Source organism: Primulina tabacum, unplaced genomic scaffold (assembly GCF_025594145.1).
Source record: "Primulina tabacum isolate GXHZ01 unplaced genomic scaffold, ASM2559414v2 Contig788, whole genome shotgun sequence".
Lineage (NCBI taxonomy): Eukaryota > Viridiplantae > Streptophyta > Magnoliopsida > Lamiales > Gesneriaceae > Primulina > Primulina tabacum.
This window is the reverse complement of record NW_027459911.1, coordinates 6,489-34,287: the sequence shown is the minus strand read 5'-3', so window position 1 is coordinate 34,287 and position 27,799 is coordinate 6,489. Positions and strand designations below refer to the sequence as shown.

The 27,799-nt window shown below is 34.0% G+C and overlaps 2 protein-coding genes across 2 annotated transcripts; one reads left to right on the top strand and one right to left on the bottom strand.

Moving 5' to 3' along the window:
- The first annotated feature begins 238 nt into the window (after positions 1 to 238).
- Positions 239 to 10,735, top strand: LOC142535003 (uncharacterized). The gene is made up of 10 exons (XM_075641654.1): positions 239 to 308; positions 559 to 730; positions 794 to 1,053; positions 1,798 to 2,186; positions 7,921 to 8,091; positions 8,225 to 8,660; positions 8,732 to 8,881; positions 9,030 to 9,137; positions 9,306 to 9,742; positions 9,901 to 10,735. The coding sequence occupies exons 1-10, from the start codon at positions 239 to 241 to the stop codon at positions 10,513 to 10,515; spliced, it is 2,808 nt and encodes a 935-aa protein (XP_075497769.1). The 3' UTR covers positions 10,516 to 10,735.
- Positions 10,736 to 14,194: 3,459 nt separating this feature from the next.
- Positions 14,195 to 15,516, bottom strand: LOC142535005 (uncharacterized). The gene is made up of 2 exons (XM_075641656.1): positions 14,993 to 15,516; positions 14,195 to 14,839 (listed from the first exon to the last, which is right to left on the bottom strand). The coding sequence occupies exons 1-2, from the start codon at positions 15,392 to 15,394 to the stop codon at positions 14,225 to 14,227; spliced, it is 1,017 nt and encodes a 338-aa protein (XP_075497771.1). The 5' UTR covers positions 15,395 to 15,516; the 3' UTR covers positions 14,195 to 14,224.
- Between the last annotated feature and the right edge of the window lie 12,283 nt (positions 15,517 to 27,799).

Genomic DNA, 27,799 nt, shown 5'->3' with positions numbered 1-27,799 from the left:
TAATCTCTAACAGGATTATAGCACCCTTTGCAAAAACTATTATCAAAGGAAAGAGTTTATTCACCCCCCTCTAAACTCTACATCAATCCCCAACAAGTGGTATCAGAGCAAGTTTCTATTATTCTGAAAATTTGCAACAGTTATGGCACATTTTAGCAAGGTTCCCATGTTCTCGAAAGAAGATTTTGATGACTGGAAGATCCGGATGCAAGCTCATCTTGCAGCCCAAGATGATGACATGTGGTATGTCGTCATAGACGGCCCATTAAAGATCTTAAAGCCAAATACAGCTATTGTTGTTACTGACGGTGCACCACAAATGGTTGAAAAACCAAGAAACGAATGGACTGGCGAAGATAAGAAGAAAGCCAATCTTGATAATGTCGCGAAGGACATTCTTTATAAAACTCTTGATAAGAACACCTTCAGCAAAATCAAGATGTGTTCCACTTTAAAGAAATCTGGGAAAAGCCCATTCAGATATGTGAAGGAAATGAGCATACAAAAGAAAATAAACTGTCTGTAGCAATGCAGAAGTTTGAAAACCTAAAAATGAAGGCTGGGAAACTCTAAATGAGTTTGATGAATGTTTCAGCAGCTTAATCAATGAGCTAGCAGCTCTGGGTAAAGAGTACGGCAACCGAGAGATAGCGCTCAAAGTAATGAGAGCTTTACCCAGAGAGTGGGATGTGAAAACCATGGCTATGAGAGTATCTAAAGACCTGAACAAGTTAGAACTGCATGACTTGTTTGCAGACTTAAAAGCCTATGAGTTCGAACTGGAAGTGAGAAGTGGAGAAGAGCCCTCATCAAATCTATCTACCAAGGATCTTGCTGCCACTACTACTGCTACTACTTCTTCTACTGCTGCTGTAGTTGTTCTACTACAAGCTTTACCTGCTGTCATCATTGATAGCACATCTGAAAAGACTGCTGAACAGATTAGCAGTGACGCAATGTCATTGTTCGTAAAGAAGTTTTCCAGATTTATGAAAAAGAATCATCGAGCCTACCAGGGTCCCAATCGTAATTTCAAGAAGGATTCACCATCTGGTGACATGGCGTGTTTTAACTGTGGAAAGATCGGTCATTTTATTGCTGATTGTCCAAAGCCAAAGAAGGATGATCTGAAGAAAAAGGATCACAAGAGGAATAAAAAGAAGTCCAGAAGAGATCGATGTAGAAGAGTTAAACAGAGGGTGTCAGAGAGACTAATGATTTAAAATTTCGAAAAGAGCGGGCTGTCCAATTGGTTACTGAAAATAACCATAAGAAGATTTGTTGTTTTATGATAATATCTACTGGAAGTCATAAAGTACTGATATATTTCCAGCATTTTTATGAAATCAGTAGACACATTGTTTTATCGAAAAGACAAACATCCGTTCTACTTCTGACAAAACCCGAAAATAATAGTCTGAAAAAGATACTGTTCCCCCTAAATTAATGCAATTAATAAATGCGAAGATACGATATCTGAGGGAAAGACAGATGAATCTTGGTAGTCGTGAAATCAGATAGCCGTCTCTTCAGCTTCTTGAGACTCTATATAAGTGCCTGCAAGTTTACAAACAAATTCATTTACACCCTCTGTTTAACTTTTCAAAGACTCAGAAAGTTATTCCAGTGACAGCGATGTAGAAGAAGTCAAATGTCTTATGGCAGATACTGATTCAACCTCGACATCTGGAGAGGTATTTGACTTTGACTCTGACGAGTTTACACGTACTGATCTGATTAATGCATTGCATGATATGGTAAAAGAGTACTCATGACTTTCTCAATCATTCGAGGAAGTTAAAACTGAAAATCAAAACCTAAAGGATCAAATCAGTAAGTTTGCTTGCTTGCAAGAAAACAGCTGTAATGATCTAAAGGTTGAGATTAATAGGTTGAGAACTGAGAATGATAGGATGAACACAGATTACCAGACGCTGAAGTCTGAAAACCAGAGGCTATCTGTTCTGGTAAATGCTTGGAATAAGTCCTCAGTTTCATTGGAGAATATGCAGGAATTGCAAAAGCAATCTGGAGACAGAAGTGGTCTCGGATTCAGCAATAATGAAAGCACTTCTGGAAACAGTACTAAGCCAGAACTGGACACAAGCAAAGAGAAATACATTCGTTTTATTAAATCCAGTTTGGTATATGAACCGGAAGTACCAACTGTTCGAGTTGAAAGGAATGTAGATCAGATGAACAAAAGAAAGCATTATGGTCTGGGTTATGTTGAACCTAAGGGAAGAGTTCACCAGAGTTCTGGATCCAGTAGAAGATTCAACTCAGGAGGACAACCCTCTATGAATGTTAAAAACTACCAATAATATAATTCTAAACCTATTCAGAAGAGATACAGGCCAGACAAAACAGAAGAGAAGAACAACACTCTAAGATGCATACTGCTAGAAATAACAGACCTTCTGTTGCACACACATCTTTGGATACCCGAAGTACAAGGTCACCAAGAATTGTACAAATGTGGGTCCCCAAAAGACTGATAAGGCTTGGACCCAAATAGATTTGGGTACCAGATACTAAAATTTGTATTTGCAGGAACAGGAGAAGAAAACCAAAATCAGTAACTCCACATGGTATCTGGATAGTAGATGTTCCAGATACATGATTGGACAGAAAAATCCACTTTCAGAAATAATGAGTTGTACTGGACCAAAGATAACTTTTGGGGATAACTTAAAAAGTAAAACCGTGGGTAAGGGTAAGATTATCCATGGTAACATAACTATTAATGATGTACTCCTGGTTGAGAATCTCTGTTATAATTTAATTAGCATTAGTCAGCTGTGTGATAATGGTTATTTTGTAGCTTTTAAAAAGCACACATGCACAGTGAAAGATTCTGCTGAGTCTACTGTATTGACTGGAAAGAGAGAAGGCAACACTTACAAAGTTTCATGGAACTTAGATTATGTTAATGTTCCTACATGTTTAGTTGCCTCTCTTAGTTATAAGCATTGGCTCTGGCACAAGAGATTGAATCATCTGAATTTCGAGTCAATCAACAATCTCAAGAATCAGAACATAGTTGATGGTTTTCCTGATATAAAGTTTGTTAAAGATCATGTATGTTCTGCATGCCAACTTGGGAAGCAAATCAGATCTAGCTTCAAGAACAAAGATGATCCATAAAAGTCTACACGATAAGGAGATATATGCATGAAACTAGACATGAAATTCAAATTCCATGCCTAACAAGAAGATATTTTCAAAAATCCAATCCAAGGAGATAGATAAGATGATTATCCTAGATTCAAAATTTAATTCAAAAGTTTAAATGAGAAGATAATAAATGATCTGGATAGCAGTCACCCCTATACAATTAAGAAAACTTCCCATTCGAAATTTACATCTCATATTACACTCAAATTTTCGAGAAAGTGTTATCCGTATTTTCGAAAATCCTCTCCCAAGTGCTTATCAAAGTTCTGTCCACGTTCGGAAAATTATTTCCATCAGTAAAATGTTCATAATCGAATATTCATAGTTCAGAACATGCTTTCATATGTTTTAAATAACATATCCAAAATTCAGCAAATCCAATTGTTAGTTTTCGTATATAGTCTTCGCGAAATAACTGCTCAAATTCTAGGTGAGAACAATATATCTATGGTTTTTCATCCATAAAAAGTCAAAATGTCTTCGAACCCGATCTCCAAAGTTCATAATTTAGTTGACGTACTTTTAACTTATTGTGAAAGTTTAAGCCCGATCCAACATTTCAATAAGTCAAAACGAATCCTGCAAGGAGACTATTTTACAGTTGAAGTGTTGTTGTGTTTTCGAAGTATCGTTTGCATATGATTATTATGTGGTTTCCAATTCTTCAAGCAATAGTAAGGTAAGTGGGCTTGTTTAAAAATAATTTGTATATGATTTGTTTTTTTTTTTTAAGTTTCGGTCGATCGCAATTCTTCTTCTATCTTTCTTGTAATATAATTATCTTTTGTTTGGTAGTATAATGATTAAATTGGATATGGGTAAAAATATCAAATTGGATATGTTTATGGCCTTTACACGGTGGGATTGTAATCGTTGTATGACCTTGTCCCTTTAGATGAGTAAAAATTAGAGACTGATACCAGTAAACCATGAAAAGTAAAGGATTCTCAGTGCCTAGACCAAGGTATGCTTACGTTATACATGTTTATGATATATGGTACAAAATATATTATGTATGGCATGAATTTTTCGAAAATCATGTAAGTTTGTGCTCGAACGGTCCTCACTTACTTAATGACGATCATACCACTCACCATTTATTGTGAGTGATGAAGAAACTATAATATATCGAAATATTTGATCAACTCGATCTGTCTATTCGATTTAGCTTGTAACAGCATACGTTGATCATCGTACTTGTAGTCTTGCATTAATATAAGCTTGGGTTAGATCAATTTAGTTTGAGATAACAAAAAACTTAAATATAAATTTTGATTAAACAATTCTGTTATAATCAAACGAGACACTTGATTCGAATTAAAGAATGATTATTTAATGTGTGATAAAAAAATTTAAAGTTTTTTTTTTAAATATGTTCTTTTGTAATTCATTATCCATATTAAATGACTTTTGGACATTAATGTTTATTGAATTCATCAATTTATCAATGATTTTTTTTTTTGTTACTGAAATTGGTTAATAAATTAGTGGATTTCTTCATGGTTGTTAATGAATATTTAATGTTTCTATCTTATCTTTTCTTTTATTTTTACATATAAATACACCATTTTTAAAACAAGTTGATTTTTAAATATGAATTAAGGAGCATCATACATGATGTAGATATTGAAATATGTTAAAGATTATTTGTAAGAATATTTTTTAACATAAAATATTAATTGAATTATTCCGTGATTGCAGTTTGGCAATAATTTCCTCATATTATTTTTTATGAATTATTTTTTAATTGTGGTTTTGCTATTTGTACATCTCATTGCGCGAGGTGGAAAATCTGTGTTGGGTGCAATAATTGTTCCTGCTTGGTAGAGTGATCGAACCGTGGTGTTTGAGTTTAAAAGATTTGAGTTGCACCATTACTACTAGCTATAGCTTTGGTAAAGCGGTAAGCGCTCGGTCCTACAATTGGTATCAGAGCCAAGGTCATGTATTCGATTCCTATTGATTGCAAGGAGTACAATTATTGAGATGAAGATTGTTGGGTGCAATAATTGTTCCTGCTTGGTAGATTGATCGGTGGTGCTTGAGCTGCTGTGCGGTTTAAAAGATTTGAGTTGCACCATTACTACTAGCTATAGATTTTGGTAAAGCAGTAAACGCTCGGTCCTACAATCTGATATCATGTATGGATGTAAGCCTCGGTCTAATTTACTGAAATGGGTTTCTTTCATGAGTTTAAGACATTCCATGTGCTCTAATTAAAATTTGAAAATGTATCTAATTTACTCAATTGTTTTCTTTCAAAAGTTTAAAACATTTCACATGCTCTAATTAATATTTGATAATTAATATTCATTGATTATTATTTGTTTATATTCCTATTTTATATGTGCAAATGTCATTTTGTTTTTGTGACACTATTTTTTTTCTTATATATATTTTTTTTCATGTTTGCGGTATTTTTGTGCTTATTGTTTTTATTTAACATAGTTGGAAATATTATATATATAGATAAATTTAAATCATAATGTGTCATTGGTAATACACATTAATGGTTATTTCTATTTAATTATTGATATATATATATATATATATATATATATATATATATATATTATATAATTTTGTCTTGTTTGTTTTTTCAACATATTAATTAATTTATAATTGTACATGATGAAATTATATACATAAGAAACAATTTTTCCTCTTTTTTACATATTTTTATTTCTATTATGACTCAATTAATATTACATTAATTTAACTAAATAATCATGTTTAAATTTGAAATTTTCTTAAATAAATTAAGTCAAATAATTGATGAAAATTATTCAAGAAAACTTCATTGACAAAATATTTCGGTAAGCAAAATAAATTATTTAATTTAAATTTTATATTTTAAAAACCCTGAATCATAAATTCTAAATTATAATTGAAAATTTTGAAATCTCTCGTCGATTTTCTCTATCAATTCTTAATATTTTTTGTAATATTTGACATTATTTACTACTTTAAAAGTGTTGTTATATCTCTTAAGATAATTTTATCTATTATATAAACTTATAAATGCAACAAAATTAATTAAAAATATAGTGACAATAGCTTAATTGTTTTTGTAATATTTGATATTATTCAAAATATTTTTTTAGTATATATTATTTTTTAATGATTACATATATTTTGTGTATGTATATATATTCTAAATTAGTTTTAAAATTATGTGAATATATGCATATTTTTTCATATTTTTATGATTTTATAACTTAAATCTAAAAAAAAAATTAGTAACTTTTGAAATATTAAGATTTGTACCTATAGATTAGGAGGTGTCCCATTAATTTTTCTAAAGTAAGAAAATACAGTTATATTTTTGACTTTTACGATGGTGAAATATTTTGAATTTTTTTGCCTCCCTAATAAAAATCTATCTACATCTCTTATCTCGAGAGAGTTTTTTTAATATATTATCCGCTCTTGAATTTTAACGTTTTTTCTCCTAATTTTTATATCAAGTAAATATATCAATTAATTTGTACACTTAATTATGTTCCTAATGCAAAATAGATATAACATAATATGTGGAGAAATCGAGTGAGACTTAAAAAAACAAGAAAAATAATAAGGAGTTAAACCCGAAGCATGGATGACTCAAATAAACAAAATAAGAAGACCATAGGAAAAAACATGCAAACATCAAAGGATTAATCAAAATCAAATCTGACGACGAAAAAGAAACATGAAAATTAGATATGATGATATGATTGCTGAATTTAATCAAAGAAAGAAGCATAAAAAATAAAATAAAAAGATGAAAAAGATACTGAAAGATTCGAAAATCATACAAGAAAATGATGGAAAAGACTAAACCGTGGTTGTTTAAAATGATAGATAAGTTGTAAAATAGTATTTGTTATTGAATAATTTGTGAAAAATTTACGTGTCTACATTTATTTGCAAATTTAGGATCAATATTCATAGTATACTTAACTTCATTATCTTTGCTACTAGTTAAATAAAATCGGGTGGTTCAAAATATATAGTATATGGAAATGCATAAATCTATAGATGCATTTCAAATCTATAGAAACAATTGTCTTGCCAATCCTCGTTTGGCTCTGCGACTCGAATGTCTTATTACATGTTGTAAGTAATAGTTATTGTATTGTATTTTGTTAAAAAGTAACATGTAGCCCTCTTGAAAAAATTGTTTCGTAGGCTTTGTTTTTGTTTTGCTTTGTTTTTTTTTTTTTTTAATAAAAGCAACATTAGATCATTACGAAGGTTTTGACTTACCCCTACCAATATATAAGTCAAAACGAGGAGGAGTGAGACGAGCCAAAATTTCTAGTGTGTAACAAGTTATAGGCATTTTTACAACATAAATACGGAAAACAATTTATATCGAATTCCATGCTACATCACGCATATCTATAATTAGGTCGCGGATTGCTTGGCTCTTGAGACTCGTGTTCATAAATCTCTTATCTTTGATGTAAATACACATTTTCAGCTGTATAAACATGGATTTCCTAACTCTCTAGTTTATGTTATTATCGATAAAATTCCAAACATGTCACTGCATTACATTGTCAAATCTTTATTAAAGTTGATACATCCCTCATATTGGTTATATATATATAATATATATATATATATATATAAACACTCGCGCACACACACACACACAACAAATATCTTTGGTATCTAACTGAAGTGGAAAGCCCTTGCTTTGCTTTGTTTTAATACAATGTTCGATCACTCTTTTTGCCGAAAATGCCAGGTCCATAGGTGGAATACATCACATCGATGAGAAGTGGGAATTGCAATAATGCAAAGGATGTGACTGGAAGACAGGCCAATACGGTCATTGGTACAAGAAACAAATTAGATTTCTCCTTCAATGTAATATATATAGCTGCACTAAAGGCGACCATCATGAACGTGATTGAAGTGAAGAGGGTAAGTAGGCCGATGCATAATCTCGTAGGTAGAAGGTAAAGAAAGTCTTGTTCAGCATAACGGGAAGTCAGGATCGATAGAAACATGAGCAGTGAAGTGGTGGATGTGAACAAGGAAACAGAGTCTGAGATAGCAAAAAAAACTAATAAATTTTTTCTTGGACAAAGACGAAGATGCAATCACGGCCATCATCAATGATTCCTCGGAGACAGCTCTGCACGTAGCGGTGGAGACTGGAAAATCAAATGATTTCCTGAGAAAGTTGTTAGAATACCCGATGCCAAATGAAGCGATGCTCTCGAAAGATAGTACGGGGGACACTGCTTTACACACAGCCGCTTTGGCTGGAAACAAGGAAGCTGCGATACTATTGGTGAACAAAAAAATCGACTTGCTATATATTACAAATAACAATAATATGTTACCGATTCATTTAGCAGCGAGGAATAGCCAAAAAGATACGCTTATGTATCTCATATCCGTCTCCAAGAAAGAAGTGCAGAATAGCCCATTTGTGGGAAAGTTGGGGGCTTCGCTGTTGACAATTGCCATAGCTTCTGAGTTTATTGGTTAGTAGGAAATATTAATTTATTGATTGATAATTGTGAAATTTAAAGATGATATATTTTTCTTTGGGCAGATGTGGCTTTATATTTGGTGCAGAAATACCCAGAATTAGCTACGTTAAGCGACGACGACGATGATTATGCGTTGCAAGTGATAGCCGGAATGAAATCTGTGTTTCCGAGCGGAAAGAGTTTCAATTGGTGGCAAAATTGGATCTACTCTTGTAAGTGATCTTTCTTAGAGAAAATCTTTTAATTGCTTTGATAATCAGAGATCATTAGGCTACATTTTTTTAATGATTGACAAAGTGTGGGATTATGATTTCCAACTCCTATAAGATATTTCATCACATACATATATATACATTGAAGGTGTTCCTTTGACATCATTGAAAAATACAAGGATCACAACTGGCCCAAGGTCTGATATGGATCAAGTGACAAAGAAGTTCGATTGGTTCAACATAATTTCTTTTGTGGGTAAGTATAATTTCATTTTCAGATAAAAATTTTTACTTGGCTCATTTGATAGTTTTTTTTTAGCTATCGAAGCTACTCTACTCCTTGTCATCATTACAAGTTAAAATATACGATGCATATATATATATTTGTTTATCTTCTTACTTTTGGCTATTAATATATACACAGTTCCTGAAGTGAAGAGCATCAAGAAAAAGAAAGTAATGCACCGACAGACACTTGAACTCGTCAAATGTTTGTGCACCGCACTCCAATCTCTGTCTTGCAGTGATGCTTCACCTATCTATGAAAGTGCCATAGTTAAGGCTGCACGGAAAGGCATACACGAGGTTGTGGAGGTGATCATAGAGATGTTTCCGAATGCCATTTATGCTGAAGAATCAAAAACTGAATGTTCCATTTTTCACATAGCAGCAAGAGAACGCGTTGAAAATATTTTCAATCTCATTTATCATATGAATGAACGAAAACAATATTTTTACGACATGACGGACTCTTCGGGTAACAACTTTATGCACATATGCGGAGAACTAGCACCTCCTCATAAACTCAATCTAGTTTCTGGTGCAGCTTTACAGATGCAGCGTGAGTTACAATGGTCTAAGGTACTCGACATCTTGCATAACATTCTTCTTAATTAATTATATGCATGTCCACCACTAGCAATTATGATTAATTAGGCGGATCACTTCGGCAATTCTAGCTTGTTTGTTTACCTGAGCACATTTTTGTGGTGATAATTTCATCAACGTGCACCGTACAGGAAATGGAAAATTTTGTCAACCCTTCTCGTAGGACATGGTTTAACAATGACCGCAAGACTCCTCAAATGCTGTTTTCCGAAAAGCACCAAGAGTTAAAATCTCAAGGAGAGAAATGGATGAAAGACACTGCCACCTCATGTACCATTGCCGCTGCATTGATTGCTACAGTCGTATTTGCTGCAGCCTTCACAGTTCCAGGAGGACTTCATGGTGACACCGGAGTACCGATTTTCGTAAGAAAAAATTTATTCGTTTTATTTGCTATCTCAGACTCTGTTTCCTTGTTCACATCCACCACTTCACTGCTCATGTTTCTATCGATCCTGACTTCCCGTTATGCCGAACAAGACTTTCTTTACCTTTTACCTAAGAGATTATGCATCGGCCTGCTTACCCTCTTCACTTCAATCACGTTCATGATGGTCGCCTTCAGTGCAGCTATATATATCACATTGAAGGAGAAATCTAATTTGTTTCTTGTACCAATGACCGTATTGGCTTGTCTTCCAGTCACATCCTTTGCATTATTGCAATTCCCACTTCTCATCGATGTGATGTATTGCACCTATGGACCCGGCATTTTCGGAAAAAAGAGTGATCGAACATTGTATTAAAACAAGAAACAAAGCAAAGCAAGGGCTTTCCACTTCAGTTTGATAGCAAAGATATATGTTGTGTGTGTGTGTTTTTGCTATTGAATATATTTTACGCAGCCTGATTTTAATCAATGTGAGGGATGTATCGACTTTTGATAGATTTAAGATTTTGATTATGTATTGCAATAACATATTTGAAATTTTATCAGTAATACGTAAACTAGGGAGTTGGGAAATACATACACTTGTGATCAGTGGATTCATGAACCATTAATTGGGTTTCGGAGGTCAAAATTAATATCTAACATACATATAAATATATGACTTTTAATTGTGATTTTCTAATATATATCTTTGTTCATTTAAGTTAGTAAATTCAATCAATAGTTTTTTTTTTTAAATATGTTCTTTTGTAATTCATTATCCATATTAAATGACTTTTGGATATTAATGTTTATTGAATTCATCAATTTATCAATGATTTTTTTTTTGTTACTGAAATTGGTTAATAAATTAGTGGATTTCTTCATGGTTGTTAATGAATATTTAATGTTTCTATCTTATCTTTTCTTTTATTTTTACATATAAATACACCATTTTTAAAACAAGTTGATTTTTAAATATGAATTAAGGAGCATCATACATGATGTAGATATTGAAATATGTTAAAGATTATTTGTAAGAATATTTTTTAACATAAAATATTAATTGAATTATTCCATGATTGCAGTTTGGCAATAATTTCCTCATATTATTTTTTAATGAATTATTTTTTAATTGTGGTTTTGCTATTTGTACATCTCATTGCGCGAGGTGGAAAATCTGTGTTGGGTGCAATAATTGTTCCTGCTTGGTAGAGTGATTGAACCGTGGTGTTTGAGTTTAAAAGATTTGAGTTGCACCATTACTACTAGCTATAGCTTTTGGTAAAGCGGTAAGCGCTCGGTCCTACAATTGGTATCAGAGCCAAGGTCATGTATTCGATTCCTATTGATTGCAAGGAGTACAATTATTGAGATGAAGATTGTTGGGTGCAATAATTGTTCCTGCTTGGTAGATTGATCGAACCGTGGTGCTTGAGCTGCTGTGCGGTTTAAAAGATTTGAGTTGCACCATTACTACTAGCTATAGATTTTGGTAAAGCAGTAAACGCTCGGTCCTACAATCTGATATCATGTATGGATGTAAGCCTCGGTCTAATTTACTGAAATGGGTTTCTTTCATGAGTTTAAGACATTCCATGTGCTCTAATTAAAATTTGAAAATGTATCTAATTTACTCAATTGTTTTCTTTCAAAAGTTTAAAACATTTCACATGCTCTAATTAATATTTGATAATTAATATTCATTGATTATTATTTGTTTATATTCCTATTTTATATGTGCAAATGTCATTTTGTTTTTGTGACACTATTTTTTTTCTTATATATTTTTTTTTCATGTTTGCGGTATTTTTGTGCTTATTGTTTTTATTTAACATAGTTGGAAATATTATATATATAGATAAATTTAAATCATAATGTGTCATTGGTAATACACATTAATGGTTATTTCCATACTATGATATTTATTTAATATGATATATATATATATATATATATATATATTATATAATTTTGTCTTGTTTGTTTTTTTCAACATATTAATTAATTTATAATTGTACATGATGAAATTATATACATAAGAAACAATTTTTCCTCTTTTTTACATATTTTTATTTCTATTATGACTCAATTAATATTACATTAATTTAACTAAATAATCATGTTTAAATTTGAAATTTTCTTAAATACATTAAGTCAAATAATTGATGAAAATTATTCAAGAAAACTTCATTGACAAAATATTTCGGTAAGCAAAATAAATTATTTAATTTAAATTTTATATTTTAAAAACCCTGAATCATAAATTCTAAATTATAATTGAAAATTTTGAAATCTCTCGTCGATTTTCTCTATCAATTCTTAATATTTTTTGTAATATTTGACATTATTTACTACTTTAAAAGTGTTGTTATATCTCTTAAGATAATTTTATCTATTATATAAACTTATAAATGCAACAAAATTAATTAAAAATATAGTGACAATAGCTTAATTGTTTTTGTAATATTTGATATTATTCAAAATATTTTTTTAGTATATATTATTTTTTAATGATGAAATATATTTTGTGTATGTATATATATTCTAAATTAGTTTTAAAATTATGTGAATATATGCATATTTTTTCATATTTTTATGATTTTATAACTTAAATCTAAAAAAAAAATTAGTAACTTTTGAAATATTAAGATTTGTATCCTATAGATTAGGAGGTGTCCCATTAATTTTTCTAAAGTAAGAAAATACAGTTATATTTTTGACTTTTACGATGGTGAAATATTTTGAATTTTTTTGCCTCCCTAATAAAAATCTATCTACATCTCTTATCTCGAGAGAGTTTTTTAATATATTATCGCTCTTGAATTTTAACGTTTTTTCTCCTAATTTTTATATCAAGTAAATATATCAATTAATTTGTACACTTAATTATGTTCCTAATGCAAAATAGATATAACATAATATGTGGAGAAATCGAGTGAGACTTAAAAAAACAAGAAAAATAATAAGGAGTTAAACCCGAAGCATGGATGACTCAAATAAACAAAATAAGAAGACCATAGGAAAAAACATGCAAACATCAAAGGATTAATCAAAATCAAATCTGACGACGAAAAAGAAACATGAAAATTAGATATGATGATATGATTGCTGAATTTAATCAAAGAAAGAAGCATAAAAAATAAAATAAAAAGATGAAAAAGATACTGAAAGATTCGAAAATCATACAAGAAAATGATGGAAAAGACTAAACCGTGGTTGTTTAAAATGATAGATAAGTTGTAAAATAGTATTTGTTATTGAATAATTTGTGAAAAATTTACGTGTCTACATTTATTTGCAAATTTAGGATCAATATTCATAGTATACTTAACTTCATTATCTTTGCTACTAGTTAAATAAAATCGGGTGGTTCAAAATATATAGTATATGGAAATGCATAAATCTATAGATGCATTTCAAATCTATAGAAACAATTGTCTTGCCAATCCTCGTTTGGCTCTGCGACTCGAATGTCTTATTACATGTTGTAAGTAATAGTTATTGTATTGTATTTTGTTAAAAAGTAACATGTAGCCCTCTTGAAAAAATTGTTTCGTAGGCTTTGTTTTTGTTTTGCTTTGTTTTTTTTTTTTTTAATAAAAGCAACATTAGATCATTACGAAGGTTTTGACTTATCCCTACCAATATATAAGTCAAAACGAGAAGGAGTGAGACGAGCCAAAATTTCTAGTGTGTAACAAGTTATAGGCATTTTTACAACATAAATACGGAAAACAATTTATATCGAATTCCATGCTACATCACGCATATCTATAATTAGGTCGCGGATTGCTTGGCTCTTGAGACTCGTGTTCATAAATCTCTTATCTTTGATGTAAATACACATTTTCAGCTGTATAAACATGGATTTCCTAACTCTCTAGTTTATGTTATTATCGATAAAATTCCAAACATGTCACTGCATTACATTGTCAAATCTTTATTAAAGTTGATACATCCCTCATATTGGTTATATATATATAATATATATATATATATATATATAAACACTCGCGCACACACACACACAACAAATATCTTTGGTATCTAACTGAAGTGGAAAGCCCTTGCTTTGCTTTGTTTTAATACAATGTTCGATCACTCTTTTTGCCGAAAATGCCAGGTCCATAGGTGGAATACATCACATCGATGAGAAGTGGGAATTGCAATAATGCAAAGGATGTGACTGGAAGACAGGCCAATACGGTCATTGGTACAAGAAACAAATTAGATTTCTCCTTCAATGTAATATATATAGCTGCACTAAAGGCGACCATCATGAACGTGATTGAAGTGAAGAGGGTAAGTAGGCCGATGCATAATCTCGTAGGTAGAAGGTAAAGAAAGTCTTGTTCAGCATAACGGGAAGTCAGGATCGATAGAAACATGAGCAGTGAAGTGGTGGATGTGAACAAGGAAACAGAGTCTGAGATAGCAAATAAAACGAATAAATTTTTTCTTACGAAAATCGGTACTCCGGTGTCACCATGAAGTCCTCCTGGAACTGTGAAGGCTGCAGCAAATACGACTGTAGCAATCAATGCAGCGGCAATGGTACATGAGGTGGCAGTGTCTTTCATCCATTTCTCTCCTTGAGATTTTAACTCTTGGTGCTTTTCGGAAAACAGCATTTGAGGAGTCTTGCGGTCATTGTTAAACCATGTCCTACGAGAAGGGTTGACAAAATTTTCCATTTCCTGTACGGTGCACGTTGACGAAATTATCACCACAAAAATGTGCTCAGGTAAACAAACAAGCTAGAATTGCCGAAGTGATCCGCCTAATTAATATAATTGCTAGTGGTGGACATGCATATAATTAATAAGAATGTTATGCAAGATGTCGAGTACCTTAGACCATTGTAACTCACGCTGCATCTGTAAAGCTGCACCAGAAACTAGATTGAGTTTATGAGGAGGTGCTAGTTCTCCGCATATGTGCATAAAGTTGTTACCCGAAGAGTCCGTCATGTCGTAAAAATATTGTTTTCGTTCATTCATATGATAAATGAGATTGAAAACATTTTCAACGCGTTCTCTTGCTGCTATGTGAAAAATGGAACATTCAGTTTTTGATTCTTCAGCATAAATGGCATTCGGAAACATCTCTATGATCACCTCCACAACCTCGTGTATGCCTTCCTCTGCAGCCTTAAGCATGGCACTTTGATAGACAGGTGAAGCATCACTAGAAGGCAAAGATTCCAGTGCCCTGCACAAGCATTTGACGAGTTCAAGTGTCTGTCGGTGCATTACTTTCTTTTTCTTGATGCTCTTCACTTCAGGAACTGTGTGTATATATTAATAGCCAGAAGTAAGAAGATAAACAAATATATGCATCGCATATTTTAACTTGTAATGATGACAAGGAGTAGAGTAGCTTCGATAGCTCATCTCAACATATATGTGAAAGGAATTTTATTCCTTGATATATTTTCTTTTTTTATCTTTAATATTTTGCCTTTCTAGACATGGGGATAATCTCGAAATTGATGATATGATCTCGTATAAATTCAATATGTGATATAAGACTATATTTGATATGACTCTTAATATCTTTAAGATATGATATCACAATATCTTTAAGATATTATCCTTGTTTTAAAAATAGTTTGTTTCCTAATGAAATTGTTTTTTCTATGTTAAATAGGACTCAAAGGAGAAGAAACAAAAGAGAGGGGGACGATATAGAGCAAAAAAACTTTCGGAGAGACTGAGATGCATTTGTACGAAGAAAATATTTTCTGATTGAAGCAATCTCGCGTCGTTGATAAAGTGTTGCTGTGAAGTGCTGACTACATCTGAAGACAACACCTAATCACTGTTTTGATTAGTGCGCTGATTTTTGAAGACTTTTTCACTTCTCAGTTGATGCATCCTATGTATTTTGGTTATACGGTTTGTTAGAGGTTTAGGATGAAATTTGTTACTCGCCTTAATAAGGGAGTTGTTTTATTCTTTCACTAGTATTGGTTTTTGTAAACTTACAAGTTTTTCTAGTGAATTATTTTGCCCTGAGGCACCGCACAAGTATTTTATACTTGTGCATAATTTATCTCTCGTATCTCGTATTATTGTCATTCCAGTTGTGTGTTAATGTGTTAAACTATAATTTCCGCTGCATGTTGTCGTGGGTGTTACAACACCTACGCACAACACCTACATTCTGATACACACAACACTCACCCTCGTCACATTCACCCTGTGGAAACGGAACTTTCAATTGGTATCAGAGCTTCCACTTGACGCTACTAAGTGAGATCCTGTTTTGTTTTGTTTTCCAGGTGGAAAAGGATCATGGAAGCATCAACAAACACTGTTTTTAGACCTCCCGTATTGGATGGATCAAACTATGCATTATGGAAAGTAAAGATGAGGGTTTTTATTAAATCAATTGAAGAAAGAGCTTGGCAGCGTGTACTTGATGGTTGGAGTCCACCAAAGATTGAGGATGCTGATGGAGACACTCGGCTCAAACCTGAAAGTACATGGACAATCGATGAAGTGCAAACGTCAAATTTTAATTCCAAGGCTCTCAATGCTATATTCTCGTCTGTTGACACAAGGATGTTTAATTTAATCACCAATTGTGTTTGTGCCAAAGAAGCTTGGGATATACTTCAGAAACATTGTGAAGGATCCGAGAGTGTGCGTAAAACTAGGCTAAGGATGGTGGCATCAAATTTGAAAGCCTGAGAATGGAGGACAAGGAGTCTATTCTTGAGTATGATAGCCGGTTGAGACAACTTTCTAATGAAGCTCACAGTCTTGGAGATCCCATGTCCAATGAAAGATTGGTGAACAAAGTTTTAAGATCTCTACCTAAGAAATTTAATGTCAAAGTTTGTGCAATTGAAGAATCTAAAGACACTTCAACAATCAACCTGGATGAATTAATGAGTTCCCTCAGAACTTTTGAGATGAATCTTGATTTACAAAAGAAGGATAAAGGGAAGACAATAGCCCTTGAAGTTTCAACTGACTCTTATGATGAAATCCTTCAAATATCTAAAGAAGTGAATGAATCTGATTTAGGTGAAGATTCTATCTCTCTAATTACTAAAAAATTCGGTGATTACTTGAAGAAAATGAGAGAGAAGAAGAAAATTGGACAAAAATCTGTGTTGCCCAATATCACCACTTCTGCAAAAGCTCAAAAGTTTACTCCTATGAAAGGACAATTTCGACCAAAAACTGAATTGCAAATCCAATCAAATGTCAGAAATTTGGACTCAGTACAATGCAGAGAGTGTTCTGGATTTGGACACTATGCCAATGAGTGTGCCAATCGACTTCGGAGAAACAAAGGCATGGCTGTCACTTTGAGTGATGAAGAGTCTGATGATGATCAAGGATCAAATGAATCTGAAAAACACACATCGTTGTCTGCTGTGATCAAGGAGAAGCGTTCAATGCAAATCAATCCTTTGGGTGTTGCCACAGGTGTTGCAATACCTGGTCGCAACATCTCTTCAAATTCAGTGTGTCTTAATTCTACAACCCTTGGTGAATCAAGTCAGTCTGAAAACCAAGAAGTAGATGATGATGAAGTCACTCTGGAAAGTGTGTAGACAATGTATGAAGAATTGTATGAAGACTGGATCAAAAGAAATAAAGTGAATGCAATTCTCTCCAAAGAGAACACTGAGCTGAAGTCACAAGTATCACGACTTGAAGTAATCTTAAGTAAGAAAGATCTGGAATTATGCAAAGTCAAGGAAGAGCTTGAAGAAGCAACTCAAATTCTTGCGAAGCTTAATTCAAGTTCATCCAAACTTGATTCACTCTTGATGATTGGAAAGAATGACAAAGCTGGACTTGGTTATACGAATCACCAATTTGAAATAGGAGAGTCTTCCAACACTGAAAGAAAACCAACTGTCTTTGTCAAAGGAAGTGCTGAAATCTCGAATGCTACATACACTGAAAAAGGTGTTTCATCAAAGAGGCAAATATCTACAAAGAAGTCCAAGTCCAGGAAAACGCCACTTTATCTGCCACTATTGCCTTAGACCTGGTCATATCAAACCCTATTGTTTTAAACTGAGAGATGACTACAAAAGATGGGAATCTGAACAGGTGTTGCCACAGGTGTTGTACAACATCCGGCGTAACACTGCCAATAGGAAACCATCGGTAAAAAGGGTTTGGGTGACAAAGGCTAATATTCAATGTTCTGTTATTTATACTTCGTTAAAAACTAACATTGCAGGAATATGGTACTTTGACAGTGGCTGTTCACGCCACATGACAGGTTCTAAAGACTATTTGACTGACTATGTTGAACTAAGGAATGGTCTGTGATATATGGTGGAGGTGCTAAAGGAAGAATAGCTGGCAAATGGACCTTGAATGTTGATGGACTGCCTAGTCTACACAATGTGCTTTATGTCGAAGGACTTAACTCAAACTTAATAAGCATAAGTCAACTTTGTGATGATGGTTTACATGTTAAGTTTGATAAAGACAATTGTGAAGTTTTTGATAATACTGATACATGTATTTTGACAAGTACAAGGTCGGCTGACAATTGTTATCAACTTGGAGAGGACCCTGTGTGCAATCATTCAAAAGTAAGTGAACTAAACTTGTGGCATCAAAAATTGGGTCATGCAAACTTCAAGACATTAAAGAACCTTGGTAAGTACGATGCTGTGAGAGGTATGCCTAATTTATCCTCTGGAATTCCTTATGTTTGTGGTGCATGTCAAAAGGGTAAGCAAACACGTGTTCCCCATCAAGTGTTGCAACACTTTGGAACAACACGGTGTCTTGAACTCTTGCACATGGATCTTATGGGTCCAATGGAAGTGGAAAGCCTTGGAGGTAAGAAGTATTCATGTGTTTGTGTGGATGATTTCTCTTGCTTTACATGGCTAAGTTTTCTTAGAGAAAAATCCGACACATTTGCTGTTTTTAAGAAATTACATGCTAAGATTACTAATCTACATGATTTGAGGGTTGGTAAGATAAGGAACCGATCATGGTAAAGAATTTGAAAACTCACACTTTATATCATTCTGTGAAAAGAGAGGGATAACTCATGAATTTTCGGCCCCTAAGACTCCTCAACAAAATGGAATAGCCGAAAGGAAGAATAGGACACTGCAAGAAATGGCTAGGGTCATGTTGAGTTCAAAGAATATTTCAAAACGATTTTGGGCCGAGGCCTTAAACACAGCATGTCATATTTCAAACCGTGTGTACTTAAGGAGTGGTTCTACTATGACATCCTATGAAATCATCATGGGAAAGAGGCCAAACCTGAAGTACTTTCATGTTTTTGGGTGTGTATGTTATGTTTTGAATGACCGAGACCATCTTGCAAAGTTTGACTCTAAAAGTGACAAGTGTTTATTTCTTGGTTATTCATCCAATAGTCGTGCATATCGCGTGTATAATCTCAGAACAAGAACGACTATGGAATCTATTAACGTTGTTTTTGACGATCTTGCAGATCTAACGGGAAAAACAATCGAGGACGATATTGATGGGCTACTGAACATAAGTGAGACACTGCCTAACACAGATGTTGCACCCGGTGTTGTAACACCTGAGACAACACCTGCACTGGCAGAATCAAATGATGAACCAGGAGAATATACTGAAAATGATGATGTTGTAACCAATGAAGGGATTGATATTCCCAGTAAGATTCAGAAAAATCATCCATCATCTCAGATCATTGGAGAAGCATTTGGAGGAATGCAAACTAGAAGAAAGGAGAAGGTAGATTATCGGAAAATGATGGGTCTAGTATGCATGACTTCCGTATACTCTCAAGTAAGCCATTCTTGTTTTGTTTCGCTCATTGAACCCAAAAATATAAATGAAGCCTTAAAAGATGAATTTTGGGTTGATGCGATGCATGAGGAACTTGAACAATTTGTTAGGAATGATGTGTGGGATTTGGTTCCCAGACCTGATAATGTGAATGTTATTGGAACCAAATGGATTTTTAAAAACAAAACTGATGAATCTGGGATTGTTGTGAGAAATAAATCTAGGTTAGTTGCTCAAGGGTATACTCAAATTGAAGGAATTGATTTTGATGAGACATTTGCCCCTGTTGCCCGGATTGAGTCAGTCCGACTTTTACTTGCTATCGCTTGTCACATGGACCTAAAATTATATCAAATGGATGTGAAAAGTGCCTTTTTGAACGGCATTTTGAATGAAGAAGCTTATGTAAGCCAACCTAAAGGGTTCGAAGATCCAAACCACCCGAACCATGTCTACAAGTTGAAGAAGGCACTTTATGGACTTAAACAAGCTCCACGAGCATGGTATGGTAGGCTTACTGAATATCTGCTTGACTTAGGCTTCAAACGAGGTGAGGTTGATAAAACCCTTTTTATTCAAAAATCGAAGCATGATATTCTTGTGTGTCAAATTTATGTGGATGACATCATTTTTGGTGCTTCTTCTCAAAAGCATGTTGATGAATTTGTTAAATGCATGTCTACCACATTTGAAATGAGCATGGTAGGAGAATTAAGTTTCTTTCTTGGATTGCAAATTAAACAAATGCATGATGGTATCTTTCTGTGTCAATCCAAGTATGCCAAGAATTTGGTGAAGAAATTTTCTACCGAGAACACTAAACACATGAAAACACCAATGAGGTTGACTGAAAAATTGTCCAAAGACGATGTTGCTGCAGGTGTTGACAACACCCAGTATCGCAGAATCATAGGCAGTCTTCTTTACTTAAGTGCAAGTCGTCCCGACATCATGTTTAGTGTATGTTTGTGCGCCAGGTACCAGGCTGATCCTAAAGTCACTCATTTAAAAGCTGTCAAAAGAATTTTGAGATATATAGCCGGGACAGTTAACTTAGGTTTGTGGTACACCAAAGAAACAAACATTAAAAAAAGTGGGGTTTAGTGATGCTGACTGGGCTGAAAATCTAGATGATAGGAAGAGTACCACTGGAGGATGTTTTTATCTAGGTAACAATTTGGTGTCATGGTATAGTAAAAAGCAAAATTGTGTATCTCTGTCCACTGCTGAATCTGAATATGTTGCAGCTGCTAGCTGTTGTTCACAACTTTTGTGGATGAATCAAATGATTAAAGACTATGGTTTCAACAGTGACACCGTAATTGTATACTGTGACAATTCAAGTGCAATTGATATTTCAAAAAATCCAGTACAACACTCTCGAACGAAACACATAGACATTAGACATCATTTTATTCGAGATTTGGTTGATAAGGGTACAATTCGAATGGAATTTGTTAGAACTGAGAACCAACTGGCTGATATTTTTACAAAACCATTGGATTTTGAGAGATTTTCCAATCTTAGGAAGTCTCTCAGCTTGTGTGCACAATGATCACTCACGGATGTTGTCCTCGGTGTTACAACACCTGTGGACAACACTCAGCATGCATGTGCATTTTATTTTTAGGATGCTAGACATATTGCATACATCCTGTTTTGTGTGAAGCCTGTACAAGTGAAAGATACTGAATGGTGTGCTCTCAGTTGTGAATCAAACTTTCTATCAAAATTTTCTAAAGTATGGAGTGTGCTGAATCTAAGTCATTAAGCTGTGAGGATGTTCGTGTACCACATGATCTTGTCCAATGTAGAAAATGACTAGAAAATTCTTGAGCAATAAGGTGAAAAATAGAAAAGAAAAAAAATTGTTGTTTAGAAGAAAATGAAAAAAGCTACCTAGAGGAGTCCAATGAAGACTGTTCTTCTAGTGTGGGAGCTACCACTTCTAATTCAAAATACAGATGAAAAAAGCTACCTAGAGGAGTCCTATGAAGACCGTTCTTCTAGAGTGGGAGCTACCATGTCTGAATTAAAAATGTTCAAGAAAGTTTGAGTCCAACTTGTGAGTGTTGCCAAGAGGTGTTGCCAACACCTAAGTACAGACTGATCACAGTTTGATCACATGCGTGTGCATTTCATTTTTGATCATACTTTAGGAATAAATTTAAGTCATTCATACTGATGTTATGTGAATTCATCATGACTAGTGGGCTATCAGTTTTTAATTCATGAAATACGAAGAAAACCCTAATCGACTTAATTTTGAAATTTCTTGATTTCTAACTTTTTGTGGGGTTAATTCGACGTGGTGTTTTATCCTGCCTGATTTCTTGAAATAATGATGGCACTGTTTCAGAAAGTTACCGTTGGGTGAGAGTAAAAATTGAGTTGAAAGGTGCTGAAGTTGCGGCTCAACAGAATGTTACCGTTGGAGAGTTGTGCTTAAATAATTAGGAATGGACGAAGAATAACTTTACTGTTTAGTATTTTCCCTCACATTCTAAAATTTCTCCTGCCCTCACTATTCATTGTTTTTGCTTAAAATATCTCTGTTCTTCGCGATTTTCTGTGTCCTTCGAACCGATCTACTTCTTTTGTTCTTGATTGCGCAGATGACTGGCTTCGATCCTCACGACATTAGGAGTGAAATGGCTGCGAGCATGGGTGGAAAATCACCTGACACAACACCCACAACCGAAACCAATGTTGAGGGGATGGAAATTGTGGGCGTGTCAGAAGAACCAACTCCGCTGGAAATGATCGCTCCTGGTGAACCTGGGAACGAGATCAATGTCGAGAATCCACCGGACTTTGAAGTCTTGAATAAAGCTTTTCCCACTGCTCCTATGCGCCGAAGGTCAAAGAGACAAGCAGGGTTCGATCCTGACTTTGTTCCAACCAAGAAACCACGGGCATCTACCTCCTCAAATCTTCTGGACCCTGATTTCTCATCTGGGGACGACTCCAATGATGATGATTTTGAGTTGGTGGCTCGCCCCAAACCAACTGTTGCTGCAAAGGAACCTGGTTCTACTTCTGGTATTCAAAAACAAAACCCCATCACAGATACTCAAAATGTTGCAGAAGAAAGAGTTCCTGATGAGCCTTTAGAAGATGAACAATCTCTGGCCGAGTTTCTCGCTCACCTTAAGAAAGAAAAGGCTACCAAGAAACAAATTTCTAAGGATGATGAACCTGATTCAGAAATGATGAAGGAGTTTGAGCAAAACCGACCTGGAGCTTCTTCCTCTTCATCGTCTGTATCTGACTTTGAATCTGAGGAACAGGGTGATGCTGAATCTGAGGATATTGGCTCTGAAGCTAGTGAGTCTTCTGATGATGTTGCTGCTACTGCTGCCGGTGTTGAGGTGGATGTTGACAACACCGAGCGCCACATTGACTCAGCTGACTATGATTTAAGTAAGTCTTTTTCCCCCAAATTTTATTCTGAGGATGCCTTGGCATTATGGCCGCTGTTTGTTCAGAGAGAGCTGATTGAGGAGAAAAATATTGATGTTAATGCCCTACTGTCGCCGTGTAGTGTTAGAATTCTACTGCAATCTCCTGGGCAGTGTTGGAGATGAGGAATCGGTGAAGTATGGGAGAGTGTTTGTTCGTGATCGTATCTACAAGTTCTCACCTTCTGTGATCAATGCATTCTACAACACTCAGGATATTGAGGAAGTTGAAGAGGATCTGGACATAAATGCTGTAACCTCTGTGCTCACTGGAGGCCTGATCAAAGTATTCCCTGATTATCCCAAGAAGTTGAGTGCTGCTAATCTCACTTCTTTTTTCTCCGTGCTGCACAAGACATCAATCTGGAATTGGACACCGTCAACCAATTCTACTACTGTGACTAGATCTCAGGCCCTGGTGTTGTTTGCTATTGGTAGTGAAAGGGCCTTTAACTTTGGAAATCTGGTGTTCAGGACAGCATTGCAATATGCTGAAGGAGACTTCAAGAAAACAAAGCTGCCCTACCCTTCACTGATTTATGGAATCTTGGAATCTCAAGGTTTCATTAAGGATATTGATGAAGATCATTGCCCTGTCAAAGATCCTCTGAAGATTTCTCCTGCTTATTTCAAAGGCAACAGAAAGATCGATCTGCCTTGGCTGCATTCAAATGTTGCTCCGGATGCTTGGCAACACTGATGATACAACATCTGAACATGTGCCTGAGACAGCTGAACAGCCACCTACAGATGTTCCTCCTACTGGTTATGTCACATTGTCTATCTCCTACATTCAAGCTCAGATTGCCTATGGTCGACAAAAGATTGAAAATGCCAAGAAAACCATTGAACATTATGAAAATCAAGTGGCTGACTACGAGCTTCTGCTGGGTGAAAGTGTCCATTCTGGACAAAAAGGGGGAGTAGATACAGATATAGCTGGAACCAGTGGAGCAAAAATGACTGATGATGATGGCAGTAATGAAGGATAATGAGATTTTGAGTTTTTTTCTCTTTTGATGGTTTTAGTATTTTAGTTGTCCTTTTATTCTCTCTGATCTTTGTCCCTCCTGATTAATGAACTATTTCGGTGTTATGATCTGAATGTTGCAACATCTAACATACAACACCTGAGTGAACTGTATTTTTCATCAGGGGAAGGCTTAACGGTAGAATTCAGGGGGAGTCAACTAAAGTTGGCTGAGTCACTGATTTGCTAACTCAGGGGGAGCTGAGATGTACAACCATTTTTGGGTTGTTTTGTCCAGAAAGGCAAAAAGGGGGAGATTGAAAGGAATTTTATTCCTTGATATATTTTCGTTTTTTATCTTTAATATTTTGTCTTTCTAGACATGAGGATAATCTCGAAATTGATGATATGATCTCGTATAAATTCAATATGTGATATAAGACTATATTTGATATGACTCTTAATATCTTTAAGATATGATATCACAATATCTTTAAGATATTATCCTTGTTTAAAAATAGTTTGTTTCCTAATGAAATTGTTTTTTCTATGTTAAATAGGACTCAAAGGAGAAGAAACAAAAGAGAGGGGGACGATATAGAGCAAAAAAACTTTCGGAGAGACTGAGATGCATTTGTACGAAGAAAATATTTTCTGATTGAAGCAATCTCGCGTCGTTGATAAAGTGTTGCTGTGAAGTGCTGACTACATCTGAAGACAACACCTAATCACTGTTTTGATTAAATGTGCGCTGATTTTTGAAGACTTTTTCACTTCTCAGTTGATGCATCCTATGTATTTTGGTTATACGGTTTGTTAGAGGTTTAGGATGAAATTTGTTACTCGTCTTAATAAGGGAGTTGTTTTATTCTTTCACTAGTATTGGTTTTTGTAAACTTACAAGTTTTTCTAGTAAATTATTTTGCCCTGAGGCACCGCACAAGTATTTTATACTTGTGCATAATTTATCTCTCGTATCTCGTATTATTGTCATTCCTGTTGTGTGTTAATGTGTTAAACTATAATTTCCGCTGCATGTTGTCGTGGGTGTTACAACACCTACGCACAACACCTACATTCTGATACACACAACACTCACCCTCGTCACATTCACCCTGTGGAAACGGAACTTTCAATATGTTCGTTCGGTAATCTTTGAATATTAAAAGAAATTTAATGGTGGCGTGGGGGCTGAGTTTAATATATTGATATAGCAGAGAAACGAAGAACGACAAAAAGAAAACACAAAATATTATTGATAAACAGATACATGATTTTCAAAAATACTAGACTTTAGCTTTCATAGTCAATGACAGGTGTAGGATGACAATTAACAGAGTTTAAACCCGATCAGATCATCGGGTCTATAACTTGGTAGGAAGGTGTAACGGGTTTTAGTGAAACTGACACACACACACACACACACATATATATTGACAATTCGTGTTAATTAACATATGTAACTAATTTAGAAAAAAAACATATTTTTCTAATTTTAAAAAAAAGATTTGGACTAATAAAAATTTTCTCATATCTTTTTTATCATATTGTTTTCTTTTGTTATTTGTCATATTCTCTCAATAATGCATATATTTTATTATAATATTCAATTATTACAATCTTTTTTGACAATCAATGATATGCAATTTTTTATATACAATTTTGTTTGATTATTATTCTCTTTCATGTAAATTGACAACAATTTCTACTGGATGCTTTTACTTTCCTAGTCACCTTTAATTTATTAGACATTTATACTTGATAACATATAAACTAAACATTATTATTAGGGGTGAGCAAAATTTCGGTTAAACCGAATTAACCGATCGAACCGAGTCAATTCAGAAATTCGGTTCGCTTATTTCGGAAATTCGGTTTTCAAATAAAAAAAATTCGGTTATATCGGTTAATTCGGTTCGGTTACGGTTTTCAAAATTTTGAAATCGGCTAACTGAATTAACCGATATAATAAATACTATTATTTATCAATTTTAATATATTTTTAAATTTTTAATTTTAAAACCAGCCCTAATTCTAAAGAAAAATTTGTGATTTTATGTTTTTATGCATTTGTGTAGATTGTAGTGTTCAAAAAAATTACATATATAATTAAAGTTAAATCACAATTTTTTTAAAAAACTAATCGGTTAACCGATTTTAATTCGGTTCGGTTTTAATCGGTTATGAAAATTAATTCGATCGGTTCGATTATTGCTAAATATTTCAGTTCGGTCCGGTTATGACTAATTTGGTTCGGTCGGTAACAGAACCAACCGAATGCTCACTGTTAGACTTAATTTTATTGTGGTGATGAGAATCAAAACCATTAGGAATAGCACCAACCAGAAGATAATGCAAAGCAGAAAATATTGATTCGCCTAAACAGAAGCAGTACTTTAGTTAGTACTCAACGGCTTAGTAAAACAGAAGCATAACTTAGCTTTACTGGATCAGTACGTAATCGCATTTTACTCAATCGTTTCTATCTTAAATGTTACCGTTACTTTATCTATTACTAAGCATTAATTGCACCATTAAATGCTGAACGAAGTCATTTAATTAGCTTTACCAGTTTTGGTATTAAACAAGACTGATTGTGTTGAAAGCTTTTTGCAGGATCTTCTTTAGGAAATAAAGCTATTACTATCAGAAGTCAAAAAGAGCCGTTCATTTATTGTAGACTTTGGATTCAAGTTATCTATATATATGGATCAAATCCATTTAGAGAACAAGAACGCTGAACATTTTACTACTCAACGTTATATTGAGCAACCGCGAACCACTCTTAATATTTTAGCTCAATTTGCAGAAAAGCAGTACACGCTTCATTTTTACATCTGATCTTTGGAGATCATTTTGTACTGCTGTTTCTTCGCCTCTTCAAGCAAAACATAATTTCATATTTTTTGAAGAAGAGTTTTTAATCTGGAAAAGAGTCTTTTCCAGAAATCTTTGATATATTGAATCATACTGTGTTGAGATACTAAGAGTTTCAGTAGGCAAGGGATAAGTCCTGCTGAAGTGGGTGTGTACAAGTGTGTACCGTAAAATCCAAAGTCTTTTAGTGATACCTTCTGGAAACAGAAGAAGACGTAGAAGATTTTATCTTCGAACTTCCAGAAACAACAACTGTTTTATTGCCTACTGTTATTACTATTTTCACCCTACTCCATCGGATCGTTTTCGCACTTATTATTGTGATCTACTAGACTTACACTCGAACAAAGAACAAATATAATCTCTAACAGGATTATAGCACCCTTTGCAAAAACTATTATCAAAGTAAATAGTTTATTCACCCCCCTCTAAACTCTACATCAATCCCCAACAAGTGGTATCAGAGCAAGTTTCTATTATTCTGAAAATTTGCAACAGTTATGGCACATTTTAGCAAGGTTCCCATGTTCTCGAAAGAAGATTTTGATGACTGGAAGATCCGGATGC

What these genes read in the sequence shown, in the direction of transcription:
- LOC142535003 (XM_075641654.1), top strand. Translation starts at nt 239, where the DNA reads ATGTGGTATGTCGTCATAGACGGCCCATTAAAGATCTTAAAGCCAAAT. An exon ending in GTATCTAAAGACCTGAACAA is followed by an intron (nt 731 to 793) that starts GTTAGAACTGCA and finishes GGAAGTGAGAAG; the next exon opens with TGGAGAAGAGCCCTCATCAA. An exon ending in GTGAGTTACAATGGTCTAAG is followed by an intron (nt 9,743 to 9,900) that starts GTACTCGACATC and finishes TGCACCGTACAG; the next exon opens with GAAATGGAAAATTTTGTCAA.
- LOC142535005 (XM_075641656.1), bottom strand. Translation starts at nt 15,394, where the DNA reads ATGCACCGACAGACACTTGAACTCGTCAAATGCTTGTGCAGGGCACTG. An exon ending in GTGAGTTACAATGGTCTAAG is followed by an intron (nt 14,840 to 14,992) that starts GTACTCGACATC and finishes TGCACCGTACAG; the next exon opens with GAAATGGAAAATTTTGTCAA.